At 35.7% G+C, this 24,212-nt stretch overlaps 1 protein-coding gene across 1 annotated transcript; it reads right to left on the bottom strand.

Moving 5' to 3' along the window:
• Positions 1 to 280: 280 nt before the first annotated feature.
• Positions 281 to 24,212, bottom strand: LOC149933934 (salivary peroxidase/catechol oxidase-like). The gene is made up of 14 exons (XM_090153367.1): positions 24,089 to 24,212; positions 23,427 to 23,894; positions 23,147 to 23,384; positions 12,763 to 12,941; positions 10,404 to 10,595; positions 7,664 to 7,828; positions 6,552 to 6,650; positions 5,762 to 5,866; positions 4,772 to 4,989; positions 2,613 to 2,870; positions 1,934 to 2,133; positions 1,646 to 1,830; positions 1,174 to 1,264; positions 281 to 437 (listed from the first exon to the last, which is right to left on the bottom strand). The coding sequence occupies exons 1-14, from the start codon at positions 24,210 to 24,212 to the stop codon at positions 281 to 283; spliced, it is 2,679 nt and encodes an 892-aa protein (XP_090009493.1).

The raw sequence follows: 24,212 nt of genomic DNA, 5'->3' as shown, positions 1-24,212 counted from the left end.
TTCAAGTTCCAAAACATTTAAAAATAAACCGTAAACTCAGGAACAAATTTTTGTGTTCGTACTACCAATAGTTGTTTTTTTTTCTTTGTTAAATGAAATCAAGTGCTTAAGAGTCTAAAATATGTAAAGACTCGAATCACAAGCTCAACATACATACGTACGTTCTTCGGGTTTTGTTTTATTTCAACAACAGAATATCGCCGTCAATGCCACTTTATTAAACAAAAAGGTCTTTCTTTTAACTCGAACAGCGGTTTTCTACTTATAGCCATATTCATGTCTAAACATTAAAAATATTCATTATGTAGCACGGAAAATCATAAAAGTTGCATTTATTATCCCTTTTTTCCTTAGAATTCTTGCCATTCTGTTTCCAAAGATCGAAGTTAAGCGTCGTTTTCTGTCGAATATCGTCGCATGACATCATGGCACTTGTTCTATATAGAAACCAAAATTTTGACAGATTAATAATTTTGGTTTTATTTTTGGCCGTAAAAACTGCCGGTTATGATTATTTTATTGGTTTTCACAATCCATTGTATATGTATAAATATATAATTTCATAAGGATTGAAGTAGAAACCATAATTTTTCCTATTTAGTCCTTAATTACATTTAATAATTGTTGAACTTTTTAAGATGCTGGTAAAATAGCAAGCTAAGTAAGTAATCATTGTGGTGATTTCTAAGATACGGATCAAAAAGCGAGATACTTTAGTTATCATTGTTGAGACCTTTAAGATACGGGTCAAAAAAGTGATATACTTTGGTAATCACAGTTCGCACCTTTTAAATTGGGTTGAAATAACAAAATACTTTGGTATTTATTGTTAAGACCTTTAAGATATGGGCCAAAAAAGCGACGTACTTAGGTAATCACTGTTAACACCTTTAAGATAAGGATCGAATTAAAAATTTATGTTGGTCATTTTATTCTGGAGCCAACGCCTTATTTCCATAAACAAACTACGAATCCACACATTATAATTAGGCTACCTAAATTAAGAAAGGTATTAAAAGTCGTTAGCTGATTCGGGCTTATGGTGATCCCTTGGTTATTAGCTAAGCTGTGTTTTTATCATTTTCTTGCCATTAATTTGAAGTTAAAGCGCATCTCAAATCGACTTGTAGCAAATTGAGAGTTAACTGCTCAACCCCATTTCGTTCCACTTACCCAATAAAGGCTTGTTCCAGGACACTCTTTAACTTCGTCGTGGCACAGATGATTCCGCTCAGTGTGCTTTTCTCTATCTCGGCCAGTTGATCTACGCAAAGGGAAAAACCTTGGTATTAGACACCCGGAAGCAAACAAACTTCAGTGCTACAGTTAATTAAAGTTTGAACTAATTTTTCGTTATATTTATCGCATCAACAACGTTTTAGCTGTTAAATATTTGAAAAACGAGGCGAAACAAAAAGGATAAGTGTATTTGAAGGAATCTATGCATTATTATGAAATTTCGGCCGATAATGCAAATTTCATTGTGCAAACATAATTGCCTTTAAAAATTTTAAATTTTTCTTTATAAATTAAGTTTGGGTTGTAAGTCCTACCAAAAAAACACAGACATTTTCTAAAACATAACGCGTTGAAATTTCGTAACCCCAAGCTTGACACTAAAATATCTAATTCATATCCTACAGACCTTTGGTGAAAGACCAAGGCTGGTCCATTCTTTCGTACCAAAATCTGTCGCCAGACTTGGCTTTCCGGAATTGCCCGTCGATGATGGTTCTAAATGTCTCTCCGAAGAGAATGCCCTTGCAATTCGGCTCTTTGGTTTCGGCCAAACCAGCCAAAAACATGTCCAAATTCACAATACCATCATCCCTGTAATTGACGGATTACACATAATATAAAAAAAGTATAATTAAACATAATTTTCGATTACAGCACGCCAATTATAAAGGCTAATTTTAACAACATCTCATACCCGTAATATTTTTTTATTTTCTGTACCACGTCTTCTGGAATCAGCTTGACCAAATCATCGTACGTTTTTGGAACCGTTAATCCTAAATGCTGTCTGATAACTCCATACGGGTTTAATCCGTCGAAGCGCCCTCTTTCGACGTCGACGGCAGCCAGATCACCGGGTTGTGGTAAGACGCTGAACGTCAAATTATTCACCGACTGAAATAAATGACGCACTCTTTAGGAAGGTTAGGCTTACTGGAATGCCCAAGTACAGATTATTAAGATAAAACTATCCAAATCCGTAATTGCTTAAAGCATGTCCCTCCGCAGGTTCACGCTGATTTTTGGAACAACGTTTCGTTAACAAAAATAATATCAAGAAAATTCTAGTTAACAAGGAGCCTAACGGAACAAATATATATATGTTGGTTTGATTTTACTTTGAGGGACTTGATTGATAAATATTATTAAGAGATTGTTAGTACCACTAGTTTTTAAATACATGTTTATAATTTTTCGTCATTTGAGCGTAGGATTTAATTACTATAGATCCAAGAACGAATAAAAAAAATGGATTACCAATTTGGTCAGAAAAAAGAATGACGGTTAAAATTAAATAATTTTATAGATATTTGAATGTCGAAAACGGGTTTATTTTATTGACTTATTTAGTTTGACAGAAAATGGATACTCACTTGATCCACGTAGTAGATGTCGCTTATCTTCGCGCGGTCTTTCAACGTCCCGTAGATCATTTTTTCAATCACATCTGCCCCAGATGTGACGTACGTGTTTACCGAATAGAGGATACCTAAGGACATTTTTTCGTTGTCGAATCCCACGGTGGCGAAGTTCTTCGGTTGAGTGTGGCCAAATCGGAACGCACCACTGATGAACTCTTTCGTAACCGTTAAGTCCATTTTAGGGTCGTATGTGTAATTTTTCGAAGGAACCTACGTTGAAGACCAAATAACCTCTTTTAAATAACAGAAATGCTGGATATCAATTTTCTTATTTTTAATCGCCAATTCTCGCTCTTGGTAGGTTCTAGATTGTTTGTGATTATTTGGCATTCAAATAACAAGCCTGTTTCGTTCTCCTTCTCCGTTGAGTTTGCAAGCTCTCTCCTCACTGGTTTAAAGGGTTTTCCACCGAGATCTTCGGTTTCCCCTTCCATAAATACGTGTTGAGGTTGACGGTAATAGTTAGTGTAAGGAGCTGTTGGCTCGCAGGGCTTGCCACCAGCCTCCTACGCATAGTAACCCGGCCACCTGAATTAAAGGCTTTAAAAATCGATGAGTTAGGCCTAAGGTGGTGCTTTGGGTATTAGCCTAGCTGGTTATTATGAGGTCCAGTTGCGCCTCTTGACTTTATACTGGTTTTAAAAAAAACAACATATCAAGTTATCAGAATTCTGAACATGTTGCGCCCATTTATTATAATCAATTGATTTAGTGTTTCAGTCCCAGTGTTCTTGATTACCTGATTAACTGATTAACTGATTTTTCGAATATGAGAAAATAAAATTCGCAGTTATAAAGTTTTTCACGAGGGAACCAACTCGACCGAAACGTGGAAATTTTGTCATCAGGATTGTACAAACCCTCTCTCACCCTTTATATAAGAATAAGCTACTAAGTATGGGTTGTTCAGATACGTATAGGCGGGGACGAATTGAACCTGCAATATCTCCTATTTATTTGGCAGTCTTTGCAGCAAGGTACAGAAATCACCTTGAAGCAGACACTCGGTGAATTTGGCTAACGAAATTTCCACGTCATTTTTCGCTTTGGAAATCAAGCAAGAAACAAAGGCTAGCCAATTCAAGAATTTTCTTTTCAATTACGTTTTGATATTGATGAATGCGAAAAGAACAACGCCACGGAAAGTGTTTTGTAGGAAAAGCTGGTACATGGCTTACAAATCGAGGGCTTACTAGAAAGACTTCTCAAAGAAACCGGAAAGAAAGCCAAGACGCTAGATGACATTGTAAGCGACTGTTACGTGGCTAAATTATCCAAAGCTCAAGCAATGACATGAACGAACCAAGGAGCGAAAAGCGTGTCGTCTCTCGGGGAGGTTCAAGGTTTGGGGATCATAAATCGAGAAAAACATAACGGAGTTACAGGCACTTTAAACGCCAAAGACAGATCCTAGAAGAGTTCCAGAAAATGGGAATTTCTATCCAACATATCAGCGAAAAAATCAACGCGAGGGTTTAGAGGATCGTGATCTACCCACCAGGCTTTGGAAAAAGCTTGGACGTAATTATTTCAAACAAAGGGGAACTTTATCTCCTTATCGTCGAGAACCTATCGAAATCTATTGAAGCTCAGCTTATGCACAGAACCACAGCACCTGCAGTAATAATGACTGTGAAGATTATTTTTTCGGGGTTTGGAATACTAGGGAAAATCATCCGTGATGGAAGTCCTCATCATGATTTTGCGGCTAAAAGAATCAGATAGGCTAATATATACCCAAGGCACCACCTTAGGCCCAAGTAATCTTAAGACTTATAATGCCTTAAACAGGTGGCTGGGTTATGATACGTAGGAGGTTGGTGGCAAGCCCTTTATGCCACGCGAGCCAACAGCTCCCGACACTAATTATTACCGCTAACCTATACAAGCTTAAATACCTGCGTTCGAATGGGCAGGTAAGGCAATCTGTTCAAACCCTTAAGTCAAGTTTGTATAAAGCCGTGAAATATAGTCAATATTTGTCCTGTACTACTGGATTAAAGTATATCAAGGACACATGACCGGTAATTTCATAAAAATGTAATCCACATTACGATGTTACAGAATCGTGACTTAAGAAAGGGAAAATCATCAAATTAGTCACAACTGACCCTTAAGTCTTCTTTCATGCACGATCCAAAAATAGTTGGAAGGTAATCTCGATAGACGATGTGTTGCATGATGGCAATATTGATTCTACGCGCTTCTTCGAATAATATATCTTGGTCAGTGAAAATTCCTTTCAAATTATCGACTAGGTAATTGTGAAATCGGACAAATACTGTGTGAATAACTTGCAGTTCTGGCGCTATATTTCCTAGTGAATCAGCTGTAAAAATGCAAAGAATTGTTTTATATTTTAATTTAAAATGATCAAAATTTTACTTTTCCATCGATTTCATTCTTCAGAGATTCTTTCCTACTTTCCCTCTTTTATGAGATAGTTATCTATATAATCTTAGTTTGTCTGTTGAAATTAGTGTTTGTGATGAGTGTTGTATCCCTATGTGTAATGGTGAATTCCTAATGTCAGTTCATTCCTATTAATTTCACCCTCTCCCAAGCTCCAGTATAGACGAATGAACAGACCACTTTGTGAATTACGTCTTCGCAACATAGGGTGGAAGGGATTTCCACACATAGATTTTTGAAAACGATCTTTTGGCAACATATATTTTATAAGACGCAAAATAAGTGATTTTCTCTAATGATAGATTAATAGGTCGCTGATAATTTAAGTTAATCTATTTCTGATGTTCCTTCAGCGGAAAATGTTTTCCATTTTCCTCCTTTATGAAATGGTAGCAAAGACAGTCCTTAGAATTGACTGCTGATGGACCACATCTGCCGTCGTCCTTTTCCCCACCCTTCACGAAAAACAAATGGATATATTTCATGGAATATATTATCATATAGAAACGCTCAAAGTTTATTAGACTAAATCCGATTTACAGTTTACTTCATATAATTTATTTGAATTAACCCAAGACATAATCCTCGTTCAAGTCCATCCCCTCCCTCAAAATGTTCATGCTTAACACTCTCCACATGAAAGGTTCATTTTAGAATAGTTCTAAGGGAAATTAACGGTGTAAACGTACCAGTGTCCAAACAAAATCCAACTGAATTATTTGGTTGTTTACAATGTAGTGAATCGTTCGAAGAGAAAGGTAACAGGTCATCGGATGTCAGTCGGAATTTAGCACCTGTATTTGACAACATTGTTATAATTGGAAATTTTCATTTCATATTTGAAGTAATTGGGGAAAGAAAATTGAAAACTTATTTGAATTTTTTCGTAAACATTTGAGGTAAAGCTCACCTTAATAAATAAATTTAAAATATATGGAATTTTAAATGCCTCAACTGTGTTTTAAATTTGCTCATTTACGAAATTTGATTAAGTGCTTAGAGACAAAAAAATTGAATGTTTAGAGCCAGAGCTAATAGGATCTGTGCATTTAAACGAGCGATAAAGTTTATCACTCTAGAAAATTTATAAATAATTTTACAACATTGGTGGGGCTTTTAAATTATATGAGTGCCAATATATTTCGCTAGAAAGAAATATATTTCTTATTTTAAATCATTGACAATTGTGTGAACGAATTATTTAGCTAAATTAAGCTATTTCTCGGGAATTTAAAAGAGCTTCCAAATTAAACAAATCAGTGACAACGCCAATGCTATGTCACTACAGCTTGCTCCTCTCAATGCTTTTCGTTTCCGGAATAAAATGACTTGGAATGATGTCATTAGTGAAAGCTACGACTACTCTCATAGTTACTCTTCCAGCAATTTCCCTCAAAACAAGTGCCCTCCCATGGCCACCCCCACCAATATATCCGCCTTAAAGAGTCCACAAATAGGGAATACCCGAAAACTACTCACTTCCTGGCCTCCTCACTTCTTTATTCCTCTTACTGTCAATGCCATAGATGTTCGACAAATCAATGGCCGAAGTCATGAAATTCGTCTGCTGAAATTGACCTGCAATGTTCACACGTTCTTGCTGTATGATTACGAATTTTACAAGTAAAACATAATCAATGTCGAAAAATGTGATAAAATAGATCAGCATTTCCCGAACAAAATCCACCCTGAACCCTGATTTATTATCTTTTTAAGATCGGATTAAATATTGAAATTTTTCCTTCGCTTGTTGTTAACGCTTCGAATGATTATTAACATTTTCTGTCACCAAATGGCGTAAGATCTTTCAGCAATACCCGGTACTGTGGGAACTCATGCGCCGTGTTAATATCCCAGAAGATGTTATGGGGTGGCTGAGTGGTTAGCCTCGCAGCAAGAGGAGCCAGGTTCGATCCCAGCTAGTGGCACTGGGTGAAAATCCGGAACGACTCATTCCGCGTAGAGTTTGTAAGTTCTCTCCCCACTGGTTAACGGGGTTTTCCACCGAGATCTTCGGTTTCCCCTTCCTATAAAAACTTGCTGAGGTTAACGGTAATAGTTAGTGTAGGGAGCTGTTGGCTCGCGTGGCATGAAGGGCTTGCCACCACCCTCCTACGCATTGTAACCCGGCCACCTGTTACTTGATCACGCACAAGCAACATTGCTTATGTGGTCGAAGGTGGTGCCTTGGGTATTAGCTCTATTAAAAAAAATAAAACATATACGAGCAATATATAGCGGTGCCACGGCCAGCTTACAGTGGGAGGATGTTACCACGAAACCGGTCACCGTGACGATAGGAGTAAAACCAGGATTCGTTCTAATACTAAAAGAGCTCGGCAACTGCCTACTTGCATCAGAATTGCATTGAAGAATTGTTTATTCCAGTGTCCAGGCAAAATCCGCGTGTTGATTGCCCGTTAGTCGGGTGATTTATTTACAAGGAGTTTAAAATGCACTGGAAATTGTTGGTACGGTTTGTATACGACAAATTACTAAATGAAATATTTTCGGTTTGAAAAAAAAATACGAAAAAGAAAAAAAAAATAATATAAAATAAAATATAAATGAAATGTGTGAAGGTGTTCTACCTTTGGAACATGTTTTACAGCCGCAATGCTTCGTGTTCGTTTCTTTGCAGTAGCGTCCTTCAATAATGCCCAGTTCAATGCAAGCATCCTTAAAAGGAGGCTTCTGATGACTTCCGGTGTAGATTTCGTAAGGTGCACATTTAGTCTGCATTCCTGGACACTTATCTGCCAAAATAAGTTTAAATTTTGATAAATTATCCTAGAGAACACGAACGTTGTCATAGAAATTTATGTTATAAGAATGAATATTCTCATTTATTTATAAGGATGGTCTAATGTCGCCAATTTGATGTCTACAACAGCGATTGAATTTTATCACTTCCCGACAATGATTGTTACGCAGTCCGCATGTCACAATCGCAGGACAACGATTAAGCATATTTGTAGGTTTCCTAAAGAACACCAGGAAAAAGAACAACAAAATACCGTAACGCTCATATGCCCGAAATGATCTCTCAAAGCCACCACTTTCGGCCACACGAGTTACGAGTATAAGTGTTCGTTATAGATTGACATAATAATCCATATTATGAACACGTAGATTATATGTACGAGTCCGCATCTTTTCCGATATTCAGAAGGAGACGATTATATGTACGAGTCCGCATCTTTTCCGATATTCAGAAGGAGACGATCCGAGGTGGTTATCTCCGATTTTGATCAAAGTTGGGTGTTGTTAGCCCAAGATGTAACATGAGAAAAGCTAAAGTCAAAAGTTGCTCTGGGCTTCCGTTTTGCCATGGCAAACAAAAATGTATCTGATAACTTAAAATGAAAAAAATTCAACGTTAAATAACATGGGAAAATTACAATTCTAAGAGTCCTAACCAGTGGAAATTCAAATAAATGTTTGAATGAAAAAAATTAAATTTTACATTTTTGGATTACTTTTCATTAATAAGGAGGATTAAAAACTATGCCATTTGAACTAAATTAATATTATTTCAAATTACCCAAAGGATACGAGTTTACCTAGATGTATTCGAAATTTACCAATTTAATAAGAATTGAAACATAATTATTTCAGTTAACCCAATAATAAAAGAACTTACAGAATAATATTTGAATTTGCCGAAATAAATTCCAACCTACCCATTTTATATGAATTTGCCCATAATTTTTCTAACAACAATAATAATACGAAATTTATCGCACCAAGAGATACATTAATATGCGCTATTTTGCAAAACGGTCCATGATTTCTTTTAAAAGATATAGGTCTGATTTACTCTTTAAGAGATTGAAACGTAGAAAATTTCAGAAAGGTTTACGAATAATTACGGAAATTATATGACCGTGAGATATCGTGACATTCGCAATTTTGCAAAATGGCTTCGGATTTTTAATAAAAATAGTAGGACTAATTATCTATAATAGATTATGTAAAGTAGAAAATTTCAAATTAATCGGCAAATAATTTCGGCAGCTATCGCATTGTGAGATATTGATATCCGCCATTTTACAAAATGGCGTCATATTTCTACCAAAACAAAGGGGGCTTATTAATTCGATAAGATTATCTAACGTACAAAATTTCACATATGTCAGCGAATAATTTCGGCAGACATCACATCATAATTTATTATATCGGATTATTATGGAAAACGCAGGGCTTATTAACTAAGAAAAATTCAGATTGATCGACGAATATAATTACGGAACTAATCGCACCATGAGTTTTAGTGATATCCGCCATTTTGCAAAATGGCGTCGGACATGTATGAAAATCTATAGTACGTGGAATTGTTTTCATTTTAAGTTGTTCGAAACATCTTTGATTGCCATTCTAAATCGGAAGCCCAGCGTAACTTTTCCCTTTAGCTTTTTTATGTTACATCTACTAAAAAAATCCCTCGGGTTCGTCTCCTTGTCAGTTGAAACCTTAGAAACTACAAATTGAGAAAAAATATCAATACTTATTTATGTAATTTCCAATTTGACTGGTTAAAGATACAGTGCTCTAGTTGTCTCAATTTGGTTAGATAAAGAATGAAAAATTACGCAAGAATATAAAAATGTCCATAATGAAAAGGTGGCAAAAAATAAACTCTAAACAAATTTAAAGATATTAAAACACTTACGAATTACTCGTTCCAATAATTCTTCGAGCACTAAATTAATTCGCAAAACACGAACTAAATAGATATTTTTTATTTTATATTGTTAAGAGTATTTTGTAAGTTTTTGTTAATTTCTTTTAACATTTTAAAATAAAAAAACTATTTTGTGTCAGATTATGGAAGAAAATGAAAGGTTTGATTCATAGCGTATTTATTTCCTGCTATTTATTTATTTCCCTCGTCCCGTGAGAAGGTTACTCCTGTGTAAGATATGTTGAAGAACTATTCCTAAATTCGCACCATTTGTAACATAATTACTCATAAGTATGCCTCTGTATAACATTTCCATTGAAAAAAAATTGAATGAGACCTTGTTTCACGCGGAACATACATTAAGCGGACCCAAAAACGCTTATAATCCTTCCGCTATTGAAAAGGTCACCATGGAAATTAAATCATGTGATCGCTTGGCACGAACTTAACTTGACATGGGCAAAGTCAGAAACGCGCGAGGAATTATCACTAACTTCCGTTTCCCATCAGTAAAGTTGATGACGCGTATTTCGTCACGGAGTTGTAAGTGACGTAATTTACGTCATATCCCGTGAACAAGGTTTCATTAACGAAAATGATTTTATGGCATACTTATGAGTCATTATGTTACATATGGTCGCACTTACAAGTATCGTTAGAATCAACCGGGTTCGAAAGCGAGAAATCGTGCGTGAGAAACATCCCAAAGTAAATGTGAGCCTCCGTCAGATCGTTGGGGTCATCCTGTTTGTCCGCTTTGAACATGATGTTGTAACTCAGATCCCTCGACAGGGGCAAACTTGGTGTTCCTTTCACGGCTTCTCGGGGGCAAATCTTGCCTAGAAAAAATTGAAACGCAAACTTAATGCAGCTCATCAAAAATATGGTCTTACGAAAACCAGTTTCCCCCATTTTATAAAACTGGAATTTAAAAATAAAATGAAGGCTTGTTTTCATTGGATCGAAACCGATTCCATTTAAAAGAAAATTGTTTCTGCCAAAATATGTATAAATGTTTAGTTTGGCCCAAACCCGTTTTCTCGTTATGTACATTTTATTCTATCAGCAAAAACGGTGTTTAAACGAATTGTTCCTGCTCACTAGCTTGTACACACTCGTAACCAGGGACCACCTGGCCCACAGCCACAGGTGCCCCTTCGGAGTTTAACATAAACTTGATTTAATCTTCAAAATCAAATTAATTATAAATATTTGTAAATATTAAAAATCAGAATTTTTAAACTTACATAAAAGTCTCCTTTTAAACATTTATTGGTCGTAGGACTGTGCGAGTAGGGGTTTTAGGCAATCGAGACGGGTATCGAATACGAATGTTTTTTTTCATCGAGTATTCGAGTCGAGTAATATTGAAGTCGAGTCGAGTAATCGAGTACGTGATTAATAGCTATTTTTGTCTTATTCGAGTCAAATAACTCAGAAAAAACCTCGAGTAATATTTGTTACAAGTTGGGTTATCGAGAATACTTGATTAAGAGCTGGTTTTATTCGAGTAATTAGGAAATTAAATTTAAAATGAGTGTAAACTAACTTTCCATTCTGAAAAATATTTATTTTATTTAGATTAACCACAGTTTCTCCGACTTTAGTAACATTAGAGTAACTAGTGGGGTATAAAAGACTAGTATACTAGCCCACTAGCCTAATAATAGTAATTAATATTAAAATAACAATACAATTTTTTTTTAAATTAATAAACCGTCTGTCCGTTTATTTCTTAGGAAGTTAAGACTCCTGAGTCCTCACGCCGGCCGACATCCGAACTCGTGAAATCACACTGCAAACCAACACTGAAAAATATTGTTGGAAGAACAACCGCACAGGCGCACTACCCAGGGGCAGATTAACCCTTTCGGCGCCTCTAGGCACAGAAAAATTGGCGCCCCTTGGCATTGTCTAACGTTTGTCACCAAAGTAGGGGCAAGCCAAGTACTTCAACCGTGGGGCTTCCTCAAAGTTTTGGTACCCAACTATGCATTTTTTTGGTACTCGATAATCTACGAGTATTTTCTAATTACTTATTCGAGGTCGAGTTCGAGTACTCGGCCTCAAACAATGCCAGTATTCGATGATGTTCGAGTACTAGCACAGCCCTAATTGGTCGTCATTATTCTCTATCTACTAAGAGTTTTAGTCCGACTTTACGTAGCTTTTGCATTACTTCCTTATTTTATTTTTCTTTCTTTGTCCTTGTTTTAAAAGGGCGATGGGTCACGAGTGACATAATTCCCCATTATCAACGAAACTTTTAAATTTAAGATAATCACGTAATTTTAGTTTAAACTGTCCTTGGGTAGATGGTTCCGCAATTTTATCTGAAAGAGTGGTCCATGGCGGAGCCGCCCTTCAAAAAAATTAGTATATTTAACAGTCACTGAACCAAAAGAAACAATTTCAAGGCTTGTTTAAATTGTGATTTGCCCTTTTGTGAAGATTGTAGATTTATCTTTTTATTATTTATAATTGTCTAAATGGAATTAAAATCTTATATTCAATAATATATTTAACAAATTTACTTCTGCAAATTTTATACTGAAAAGTGTCACTTACCAGAAACTGAATTTTGACACCGCAACTCGTCACTCAAAGGGAAAAACTGGGAAAGCAGTTTTTCCCTTAGTAACGACTTTATTTTTGAAGCCGGTACAACGAAGACAAAAAACTACGAGCCGGTCTATGAAATAACTTCACCAAGGAGGGGAGAGGAAAATTGTGCAAATTGCTATAAACATTTTGAAGGAGGCAATTCTCTATTACTTAATGTAAAACCTTTTGGAGTAGAGTGGAAACCTTTCCCCGGTGAGCTTCCTTCAAATAACGAGGCCCTGTGCTGCAGCACACTTAGAACATACGTAAGCCCCGCACTCCAAGCACAGTCAAGTTAGTTTGGTGTTAATTGTGACTACTTTACTTAAGTGGTTTGCTAAATATCTCTATTAATAGCAACATTTCGGTTTCTGATATCTTTTTGAATCGTAAAAGTCATACCATCACTGTAATCAACAGTCACGAGTGAATCGTGTGATCGAGGCGAACTGCCCCAGAATGGATTCTCCAGGTTGTTGCACACTCCGTCCAAAGGCCTGTACTTGCCATTTGGGTCGCAGTTCTGGGAACCAGCTAAAGTGAGATACAGCAAGAACAATACCACGGCTTGAAAATGAAGCCTGAAAATAAGAGAAATCTATTAGCAACTAGTTTTTGTTTAAAAAGGGAACGATTTTGAATGAAAATTAGAAAGATTCCGCTTCAGGCTGTTCCGGAAAAAGTTAAATTTTATCATGATTAAGATCCCTGAACGTTTCTTCTTTTGGAACTCAAGAGATAAAATTATCTGTCAAATGTGTTCTATATTCTTTAGGGTGGTCCAAAGAAAGAGGCAAAAAAATATTTTCCGAATTTTCTTTTTTCCTCAAGCTTGGCTTTGTTCCTCTGACTGATATACATGTTGCCAAAAACTCAGCCAACTCGGACCATATTTTAAGTTCGCAACCAAATTCGAATTTTACTATTACGTTTCAGTCGTTCACATAACTATTATATCTCCATTATGCGGTGGTTTTAGTGTGGAAGCGTTTGTAATAAATCCGAAACTATTAGAAACAATACTGTATCTGCCAATGTGCAAAATTTATGCAATTTAAAAGAAGTGCGCTTTTTCGCATCGGCTATTAGTTTAGATAAGAATTGCCTTCCAGTTCAGCCTAAACTCAACCCTTTTTCTAAGAATTTAATTGGTTGTAAAAATCACGATTTATTTTCTACTTGGCACGACAAATATCAAATGTTTGAATATTCAGTTGCAAAGAATGCAGTTTATTGCTTTTGTTTCCGTCATTTGTAGGCAGTAGAACTAATGGATTTGTGAACGGGTAAATTAAAAACACTTCCCTTCGAATAAATCTTCTCACCAACTAGCCTATAAAATGTATTTAGACTACACTGAATCCAAACCTCGTGGATCAATAGTGTGGCAGGTTTTTGACCACCATAGACTTATCGTAATTAGAAATAGAGAGGTACTATCTGATCACGTGGAAGTCATAATTTTATGTTCTCATCAAGATTTAGTACTTTAAGGGAATGCATCTGCCGACAAAATTGGAAACAGGAAATTTTATTGACATTTTAGAACTTTTGAAACGAAAATGTCCCGATTTTAAAGCCAAGTGCGAGAGTATGTCAAATATATCCAAAGCACGGTGCAAAAAGAAATAATTGGCATTTGGGCAAATTAAGTATGGATAATGATTGTCAAAGAGGTCATCGAATCCGGTGGGTTTTACTCTGTAACTGCCGATGAAACCCGAGACAATGCAGGGGTAGAACAGCTATATACTAGAATATAAAAAGGTGTCGTAGAAAGATTTCTAGGGTTCACAGATTTACACAAGTTCGATTCTGCGAGTAATAGCTTAGCAATTATAAATCTTTGGTCGTGGTTTAAAACTGGAGAACTGCGTTGGACAGACTTATGACGGGGAAAGTGTAATGAGTGGACACGTAAAAGGAGAGAGGGTGAAAGTTGACCGTCATTGTCCGTACGTGCATTGCTACGCGGATCGCTTAAAGGGGAACGGTCAAGCTTAAACCAGTTAGATAGCCCTATAGCCAATTAAAAACAAAAATTTATGGTGAAACCCGCATCAAAATATATTGAGTGGTTAATTTTTAATAAAATAAAGAAATTTCGGGAAATCGAAAAGCACGCATCCGCCGCGACACCTGGTGAGAAGTCGGTGAGACAGAAAAACAACGTAAACGCGCGCGCTACTGAAGACGTAAAAAATTTGTTTTGTACGCGCGGCGCGTTCCAGTTATAAGAGACCTAATCCTAAATTGCGGGATTTTAAAAGTTAGGATATTTCGCAAATCGCTCATACGGGGTTAGGGGCGCTGGCGGCAGCCCCTAAGATTTTTTTCAAGACAAAAAAGGTACGTGTTGGTATATTGAACGTCTTGTTAATCTTTTGATACGGAAATAAGGCCATATTTGGAAAAGCTTGGCCGTTCCCCTTTAAATTTAGTTTTAGTTGACTGTTGCTCCAAAATATCGCCAGTTAGGGAACTACTTGGTTTGGTTCCGGCCAAATACAATTTGCAAAGCAATTCGGTTGTTCGAAGCGAATGTTTTGAAAACTCCCAGAAAGATCTGGGCTATTAAATATTGAAAATGCTACAAAGCTGCGACCATCGGTGGTGGAGTAAAAAACAAGGTGTTAGTTATTTTAGAAATAGACTCGATTCCGTAGTTTTAACTTTAGATAATCTAACTGAAGACGGAAAACCTGACGAGGCTGCTAAGCAGTGATGGGCACTCTCCTCTCACCGTGAGATCAGTGAGAGGAGGTGAGATGCTCTAAGCATCCAATGGAGAGGAGCGTGAGATGAGTTTCCAAGCTATGAATTTAAGGGAGAGGAGAGTAAGAAGAAATAAGATTTTTCAAAGAATGTATTTGGAGTGTGAGCGAGGTTAATTTAATTAGAGAAATGCGATGAGAGGAGAGCCGCTAAAAAGTTAGTTTGCGGTGTTGGGTGAGGGGAGGTGAGTTTGAGTTTAACTGTAAGAAAATCAAAACCAAGAAAATATAGAAACTTGACGATCCTGGAAAGAATTATGTTACTTTATCCAATAACAAAGCCCAAACTTACAATTAGAGAAAATAACATTATATATTCTGACGTTAGAAGGTTATGGGGTCATTCCATGTTAAATGTCCCGTTTTTGAAAACAATGCCCCATGGCAACATGCTCGATTTCGACGAAAATTTACACGTTAGTAATTTAGATAATTTTTCTGGGAAATTCAAATTGTTAGCCCTTAATTCATCGTAGTTGTTAAAATATGATTTTTTAAAAGATTTTTGTATAAAGTGTTCATTTTCAAAACGCCGAAAGTCCCGGTATTTTCGTACAAATAATTCTAAAAGTATTAAAGTTAGCCCCATAAAACTTTTTTCGCTATACATATGGGCAGGAATCCATAACGCTACTTGGAATGAATATCTCCCCATATCCCCTATGGTATTTTGTGGCGGAACATTCTGGGTGGGGCCAAAAACGCTTATACCGCCTTAAACGACGTAAAATTCGGTGACGTGAAATGCCTTGCGGCATATAAACTCCGCCTGTTATGTTCCGTCACAACGGCGGGGAATCAAATCCGTTATTCATTCCCAGTAGCGTTATGGATTCCTGATATGGGTGGTAGAGAGTAACTAGAATAAATATTATACAATTTCTGCAATTTGGTTTTAAATTAAAAATTGTTGAAAACGACGATTTTTACTCAAATTTCGCTAACTGAGGTAAACTAAAAAGGTTTCTGTCGCGAAGGTATTAAATCTAAAATAAATATTGAAGTTTATAATAGTGCAATGGACCCAATAAACATGAAAATTGCGTTGAAAAAATTCTGTTTCTGAAATATAGCTACTAGAACCGATCCATTTTTTGAAAAACTGCAAAACATGGTAGGGTTTTAGGGGCAATTACGGTATAAAGGACAAAAATATACAGAAAAATAATAGTACCGTTAGAAAGCTTAGTTTTCAAGCTTCAAAATGCATAAATAAAAAATATGTATATGAGAGACCTTCAACCCAAACAATAACATTAATGCTATTTTATCTTAAAACCAATAGTTATTTTACATTTTATAATACAGAACAAAAAACTTTAGAGCAAAATATTTTCATTTTTGTTTGGTTTTTGGGAGTTCTATTATAACTATGGGTAAATACTTAAATAATTAAGGAACTAAACAAGAAATAAAAATTTTATCTGCGAAATTTAGATCAAAACAATGAAAATAAATTATTTTCCAACGTCTTTCAATAGCAAAATTTTCTTGTGATCTAATGTGCTAAGAACATACGTTTTACCATCAGAACATATTTCAGGATTTTGAAACGGCACCCAACATACGTCTTCTCTTCTTGGCCAATAAAGCTTAAGATCTTTTCTACGAAAGAAAGTAACAGATACGTCTTTTTCTTCTTCGCAGCATTTTACAATGGGATAATTTAGGCTGACAAATCAGGCTACAATGTCGATAAATCGTGATTTGTCGAATTGGTTAAAAGAAAACCCAATTTTAGTGGTCGAAGAATTTGGAAAAAATCGAATCGATGAGTGTCATTCCTTGATTAAAATGACTTTAAACTTTTAGAAATCATGACAAAATTTAAAAATTTTAAAATGTTAAAAACAATCCTTGAAAGTCGGGAATATTTGAAATAAGCATTATAGGTGGGGCCTCTAAATCAAGCTAGGCCTACGGGCAGAAAATTCCTGGTGGGGCTACTGCCAACAGCTTGCTACACTTACTATTACCGATAACCTCAGCAAGATTTGATGGAAAGGGGAAATTGAAGAGCTCAACGCAGAAGAAGTGGTTCCGAGTTTTCACCTAGTGCCACAAGCTGAATCGAACCCGCCCTCTTACTGCGAGACGAGAGTGCTAACCATTTCGCCATCCTACTAGTATATTACTCAGCAAGTTTTCTATGGTTTTCTTATTCTGGAAATTCTTAGTAATAATAACTACCATTAGATAGCAGACATAGAATGTTTTGTCAAATTTTGTATGATAGAGCTATCCCTACCTGTACATAATGCTTTGGAAGATATATTACATTTCAAATATAATAGCAAACTTGGTAAATCGTTTTAATAAATGTTTACTTGTGTTTCAAATAAATTGAGTTAGACCTTCATTATGATAATTTTTCCACCTGGCCATCTATTATTTGACGTCGTATTTTCTTAATTGTAAAATGGTAGGATAACGACAGACATGCCCATTGTGAGGAGTGCTATAAACAATGGCGTAACGAAGGGGGAGGGTTTGAGTTCAAGAGAGGGGTTGATTTTATAATGCCGATTTAATCCTAATTTTTTCGAGGCCTTTGCCAAATGTTTCTTAGAATTATTTTCGAAACCAAAGGTTTTCTCAAAAATTCCATTTTACCAACTGATCCAAATTATCGCGGGAAGGTTATTAAGGTCAACGTCTTTATTGGTTTATTTATTTTAAATGATACCCTAAACAAATTGTTAAGTCCGCATTTTCCATTGAAAATATAGGCTCTGTCCCTAACAGCCTTTCCCTTTATTTCAGAGAGTAATCTCGTGATTTTGGGCCAACGCAGCTGATTAAGGCAAAGATGACTCCTCGTCGTTCGTGTTTTCCCCCTTCAGAATTCTCCGAAAGTGGTGACCTTTGACCCGAAAGCTTAAGAGCAGGGTTAAGTCATCGGTTATGCTTTTAATTGCACCAGAGTGAGTCCGCTAGGTTTTCATGGCAGGCTTTCTTCTCCAGCCAAATGAGTTGTAGACCGGTAGTGCCATCCGAGGGGTCCCACTAAATAAGTGGATGTCGGGACACTGGACGTTAGCGTAGGTCAAACTGCTAAATATTCTTTTAAATATAGTTAAAAGTTTACAAGGAAAAAGATTCTGCCCAAAGACTCTCATACATGGTTTAAACATAAGCCGAAAATGTTCAGGTTTCACAATTTAGAATCGCGTTATCTACCACTGAAAAGAAGTAATAGTAGTAAATGTAGTTCCATTCATTGAAAGTGTATCCGTAGAAAGGCAGGGCCGAAGAGAGATAGACCGAGCGTTTCGTGGCTGCTGCTTTAGCTCAGCGTTATCACCGAATGCTCTGAGTAAGGGTAGAAGCACATTTTGTCAAGGCGCTGACAAGGTAAATTACACGTATCATAACGTACAAGGGTCGGTATTAAGTTAGTTTTCCCTTTAGCAACCCACGGGCTTATAATAATGAAACCTTGTCTGTGCCACATTTTAAATCAAATTAGAGATGATAGGAGTACGAGCCTTGGGACCTAGGACCAGTGGTCTGCAATAATGCCCAAATTTCCAATTTAAAGGATCGTTAATTTAAAAGTGTTTATACAGTATTGTTAGATTTGAATATATTTTTTAAGAGCCACATTTGGAAGATCGTGGTCGTAATTTTCTAAAGAAAGTCTACTTGTGCGTTATATATGTAATGCCTTCAGGTATGATAATTAAAAGACATTAGGTTAATAATACCCACATCATTTATTATTCCCGATGATAACTTATCACATGCTAACTTATCACATGCTAGATGGCGGTAGTAGACTAGGCACGGTTTTCAAATATGACACTATTACAATATACATGAGTGGCATATTTAAACAATGGTACCTTAGTAGGTAGATTAAGCCCAAGCTAGAAATAGAATTTTGGAAAACGATGTATCATGTAGACTCTGCCTTTTTAGTTTTAATCTGAGCCTTCCATCCCCCTCCCCTCATTCAAATAATTTCGGTGCACAAATTAAACAAAGTACTCGTTCGGCGTACACGTCTTTTGGTACGGGCTTAATATTTCTTGAAATCTGACCACTCGATTTTCTTACAAATATGCTTCATAATAATAATTAAAGATAAATTAATAGAAAACATCGTCTGTAAATACCAGGCATTTATCATTTTCGCGCACAAAAAGCAGATCGAAAGCGAGGCTTTGCGTCCTCGAAATGAGTGAAGCTCCGCAATTATGTTGCCCGTTAGACAGAACGCTTTCCGACTGTCAGATTACCACGACTATCACACTCAACTACCAGTACCGTATCCTATACGACATGCTGTGCTCCATTTTTATGACACACTCTTCGTTACAAGCGTTGCTGTGGCAAAACACTTGTAGCCATGAGAAAATTAAAATTTTAAGCGATGGCTAGTGGTGGCGCTAGGGTTTTAATTGGGAGGTTTAAGGGGGAGTTTCACGAAAGGGTATAAACCTACAATACCATTCGAAGTTTTGTGCTATACATTCGACAAATAGGACATCTTATACACTTATTTAAGTTTTCCCTACACATTTTCCAAGGGTGACGGATTGTTTGCTTTACTTTTGAGCTGAAGGAACGAATATAATGGTTTTCTTTGTTTGACCACTTCATTTCGGAATTTATACGATGACTTATGTGATAAAAAAATTAATAAATCGAAAATTCGTCTGCTAGCTCGCGTTACGGTCTGATTTTAACGAAACTAGCGCTAGCTTGACGGTCAAAATGTAAAAAATCGTGGTAGATTAAAAAGGTGTACGATATGCCTACGTCTTCTAGCAACTAGCGGATAGTAAAAACGATTGTTACTCAAAATATTAACAACAAAATGTAATTAAATATTCAAGATATTTTTCGCAATGGCGATCCATTAATTGTATTTAAGGTAATTAGGTATTAATATTTAGTAAATTAGCACAAAATTAAAAGGATTCAACTATCTGAATTTCGTAACTCTTACGAGTTAATATTAAACATTTACATTTTGGACCACTGGCCGAATCAAAAAACAAGTAACGTCACTATGCAGATTTTAAATGGGATCCAAAACGAAGAATTACCACAAAAACCTTTTCAGCCGGCATTTGGACCAGGACCCAAAAGCGACTTTTCGACGAAAGTCCGGCCCTATACCGACAGGGGACTTACTACTAGCTATTAGCATTGTATTTACTTATCAATGGTTGTCGAAAACGATGTGGGAAGGTATTGGTTTCGTGAATCAACCATTTTATATCGCACTCCATTTTTCTAGGGGAAAACCATAAATGGACGCATCCATTAATATGAAATTAGTATAAACACATTTTTTACTACTCTTATTTGAATAACTACGCTCGCTAGTAGCTGGAGAAAATTGTTAAAACTAACTTATCCTCCAATAATTTTTCTTTTTCGCGTCTATCTGTACCAAAGAGATATTTTTCGTTCCTGGTGGTAAGTTGCGAAAACAGATTTTGAAGACTTATCACTTAAAACTAGAGTAGGAGAATAGCATTGAAGGTTGTAATCTGGCAGTGGCCAAGAAGTCACATCCAAAAATTAATAACGAAACAAAACTCTCTCACTCACCCGCACATGGCACACTCTTGTCTTATCTTAGCTTAGTGTTCTTTAGACGGGTTCCGTTCCACTTACTGTGAATCAGAAATGATTGCCCGTAAAGCACATTTTTCAACGTACCTTATTTCGCTAACAGGTGTTTCAGAGATAACATCTACGCTCATACCTCGACACGATACGAGGAGAAACAGCGAATCTAAAATTTAGCTTAAGACTGCCAGAAAAACTTACCTACAGAACTAGCTTATAACATCGATTGATGAGCTTATCGCGGTAGTTAGGTCTCTATAAAATTAATATAAAAAATTTCTGATAGTTTGATTCTATTGTCCCAATATATGTAACAAATTTTGGAATAAAATAGAAAAGGTATAGCAAGTCGACCGATCAATCGATTTAATGTACACTCTGTTCAAAAAGTCTTCGACAAGTCAAATTGTTGCACACTTTTTAATTGTGCTAGAAAACTAAATACAACTATTATTTATTTTCCAATATCTTTCGTTATTCATCGGCTTCGTCCACCAAAAATTAATAGTTTGGCGGGAACCGTCAAAACATATTTTTGACAAGTTTTTTAAATATTGGTGCTATGGCACTGAACCGTGCGTTTTTCAATTCGCAATGGTCGGTTCATTTTTAGAAAGTTTATCCCTCTTCAACCAACGGTTGAGAAGCTATCGCGTTTCCAAACTTTCGTCGAAATTAGGACAAACCTATAATTCATCAAGCGATTATTAATAACGCGACTTCAACAGCGATTCAACAACATTTAAAATTAATTTAAGTAAAGCCCGCCGCACACTGGAAACACATTTCTTCAAGTTGACGCTGGCGCCGTTTATCTATTTTTTTCAAAACACGTTTTTGTCGTCCGCGCAAAAGAACGCTGGCGCTGACGTTGGCTTCATTTTCGGCGAATCGCACACTAGCAGGTCGCTACTTTAGAAAACAGGAACACCATCGGATGCGCGCGCAGTCGTTTGTTTTGATATCCGTCGTGTCGGTCGCACGGGCATAAATATCATTTCGTATAGCTATTTTGATTTCATTTATCATTATTAGGGGTCGGCGTTTGAATAAGAAATTATACGATTGTTTATATATATCCATAACCAAAAATTATTCAGAAATATTCGAAAAAAAATATTAATTTTGCATGTTAAATCGTTGTGTATAATTTATTCGTATAAAACAAATAATACTAATTTTAATGATTAATTGAAATTTTTGCGGTTAATTTATTTGTTCCGCCAACCTCAAATCATTATTCTCTTTAAATATAATAATTTTGTGATATTTTAGAATTTTAAAGTAGGTTTATTATATTATAAGTATGAAAAAAACCGGGTTATTAAATGGTTAAATATATTTTACGAAAATGTTTTAGGCCTTTGTAATGAAAATAAATACATTTTTCATGCCAATTTAAACTATCACAGTCATTTTCACCGTTCATTGCATTTTCGCGCCCCTCATTTTTCAAAAATATCTGCCACAATATAAGCCGGCTGATAATAATAAAATTCAACAAAAAGAAAACATATCCACGTATTTCGTGGCGTTATGCAATCTCTCTTTTTGGCGGGAAAATCTAGTGTACCCCTTTTCCCGTATGGATAAAATAAGTAGGAATGTAGTGACGTCCGAGACCGACGCTGAGAGGGGCGTCAAAATGTTCACGCAAGTTGAAGCAGTGGCGTAGCTGAGAACTCAGAGGCCCCCCCGCAAAAATCTCTATAAGGCCCCCCTTTTTATTTGTTTTATGGTTAGCGGCAATATACTTTTCAAGAGAAATTTTATTGCTGCATGTGATATGACTGAATCTGAATAATTGGCTAAAAGATATATAAAATTGTGAATTACCAAGAAAACATTAATATCACTCTTTAATTTTGTTTCCTAGCTTTTAAAAACAAATTATTAAACTGTAATAACAAATGACTAAATTTTGTTTTAAAAATATTAAAAAAAATTAAATTAAAAAATATAAACCCTTACAAACATTTACATTAGGAACAGCCCTGAGTTTGAGATCTTAAATATCACAATTTGGCGTTTGAAATTCTTTAAGCTCTTACGCAGTTAAACAAATTATATCCTTGAACCAATAACCTAAAAACAAATTTTAAAACATTTAAATTAGGAACAGCCCTGAGTTTGAAATCCTAAATATCACAATTTGGCGTTTGAAATTCATAAACTTTACGCAGTTAAAAAAATGATATCCTTGAACCAATAACCTAAAAACTAATTTTAAAACATTTAAATTAGGAACAGCCCTGAGTTTGAGATCCTAAATATCACAATTTTACATTTAATATTCAGGTTGTAAGTTTTTTCATTTTTTTTTGTTTTTTCCTATCTTGTGACTGGACCTTTTCATTTCATTTATATAGTTCAGCCTTATTATTGTTCGCATTTTAACAAATGCAAAAACTAGTTCCTTTGGGTACTTTTCTTCTTTACTTAAAATTAAATTTGTAACAGCGATTACAATGCCTTTGTCTTTACGAATCCTAATCGTGTTGACCTCATTCGATTCATGATAATTTACGAATTCATCATTAAAGGAATGTATATCATTTAGGAAAGTATTAGACGGTTTTATCAGGCCACCATAACTTAGCTGGGATACCCATGTTGGTGTTGAATAGCAATGGTCAAGTACCGAGTTATCTTGATTTTTAAGATCTAAGTTAGGAAATTGTTTAAAAAATTTATTTGCTACCCAACCGGCTAGATATTCCAGTCCTCCTTCTTCATGGTCTGTAAGATTTTGGTTGGTTTCTATAGTTAACGTCGCTTGCGTTTTAACAATTTTCTTGTTATAATCCTTGTTAGAAGAACTGTATGTTGTTTTACGCAACATCGGTGGGCTGCACATATTTCCTACATCACTGTTGACATTTATTTCAAAAATATCACAGATAAAATCAGTCTTCTCAATGTCCTCTGGAGTGATCTCAGACCTTTTGAAAATATTAGTGACAAAATACTTGTCTTGTGAACTGCTTATTGTATTGGTATTTTTTTGGACAATACTGGGGTTTTTCCCCAAGATGATCATACGTATCCTGTACAGCGCGTTGAGAGGAGTCGGATGATCATCGAGACCTCCTCTTGTTCGAAGTTGAGAAAAGAAATTCTCCAAATAATCCTGATTTAAATGATGAGTCCAAATATACTTGATTCCGTATTTATCTTTGAGGAGACGATAGAGATTTAATAAGGAGTCAATACTTATTAAAACACCTTTATGAAAAACTTGAATTGTGTTTTTTTAAGAGGTAGTGTGTTTTTCATAAGATCGGACATCTTTAATAACACTTCAGTTTGCTCCTCAATATGAGTGCCAAAACCACATTTTGTAATTTCGCTATCAATTTTATTGTTACTATTCATAATATCAAACCATTGGTTCACAGTTTCGATAAAGTCTGCTGTATTGTTTCCTAAATCACCTAATTTCAATCTTTGCACAGCTGTAGCCACGGTGTGTGACATTAATTGCGCAGCCAT

The sequence above is a fragment of the Leiobunum rupestre genome, chromosome 7, assembly GCF_980474605.1.
Source record: "Leiobunum rupestre chromosome 7, qqLeiRupe1.1.hap1, whole genome shotgun sequence".
Classification (NCBI taxonomy): Eukaryota; Metazoa; Arthropoda; class Arachnida; order Opiliones; family Sclerosomatidae; genus Leiobunum; species Leiobunum rupestre.
Note: the sequence above shows the minus strand (reverse complement) of the source record. Positions and strands in the feature narration are given on the sequence as shown.

Excerpts from the sequence above, each read along its gene's own strand:
- LOC149933934 (XM_090153367.1), bottom strand. The coding sequence starts at position 24,212 with ATGGCTGCGCAATTAATGTCACACACCGTGGCTACAGCTGTGCAAAGA. Across the intron at positions 7,829-10,403 it reads GGTTGATTCTAACGATACTT|ATAAGTGTCCAGGAATGCAG; the intron begins GTAAGTGCGACC and ends TTATTTTGGCAG. Across the intron at positions 1,265-1,645 it reads GCCTTGGTCTTTCACCAAAG|ATCAACTGGCCGAGATAGAG; the intron begins GTCTGTAGGATA and ends CCCTTTGCGTAG.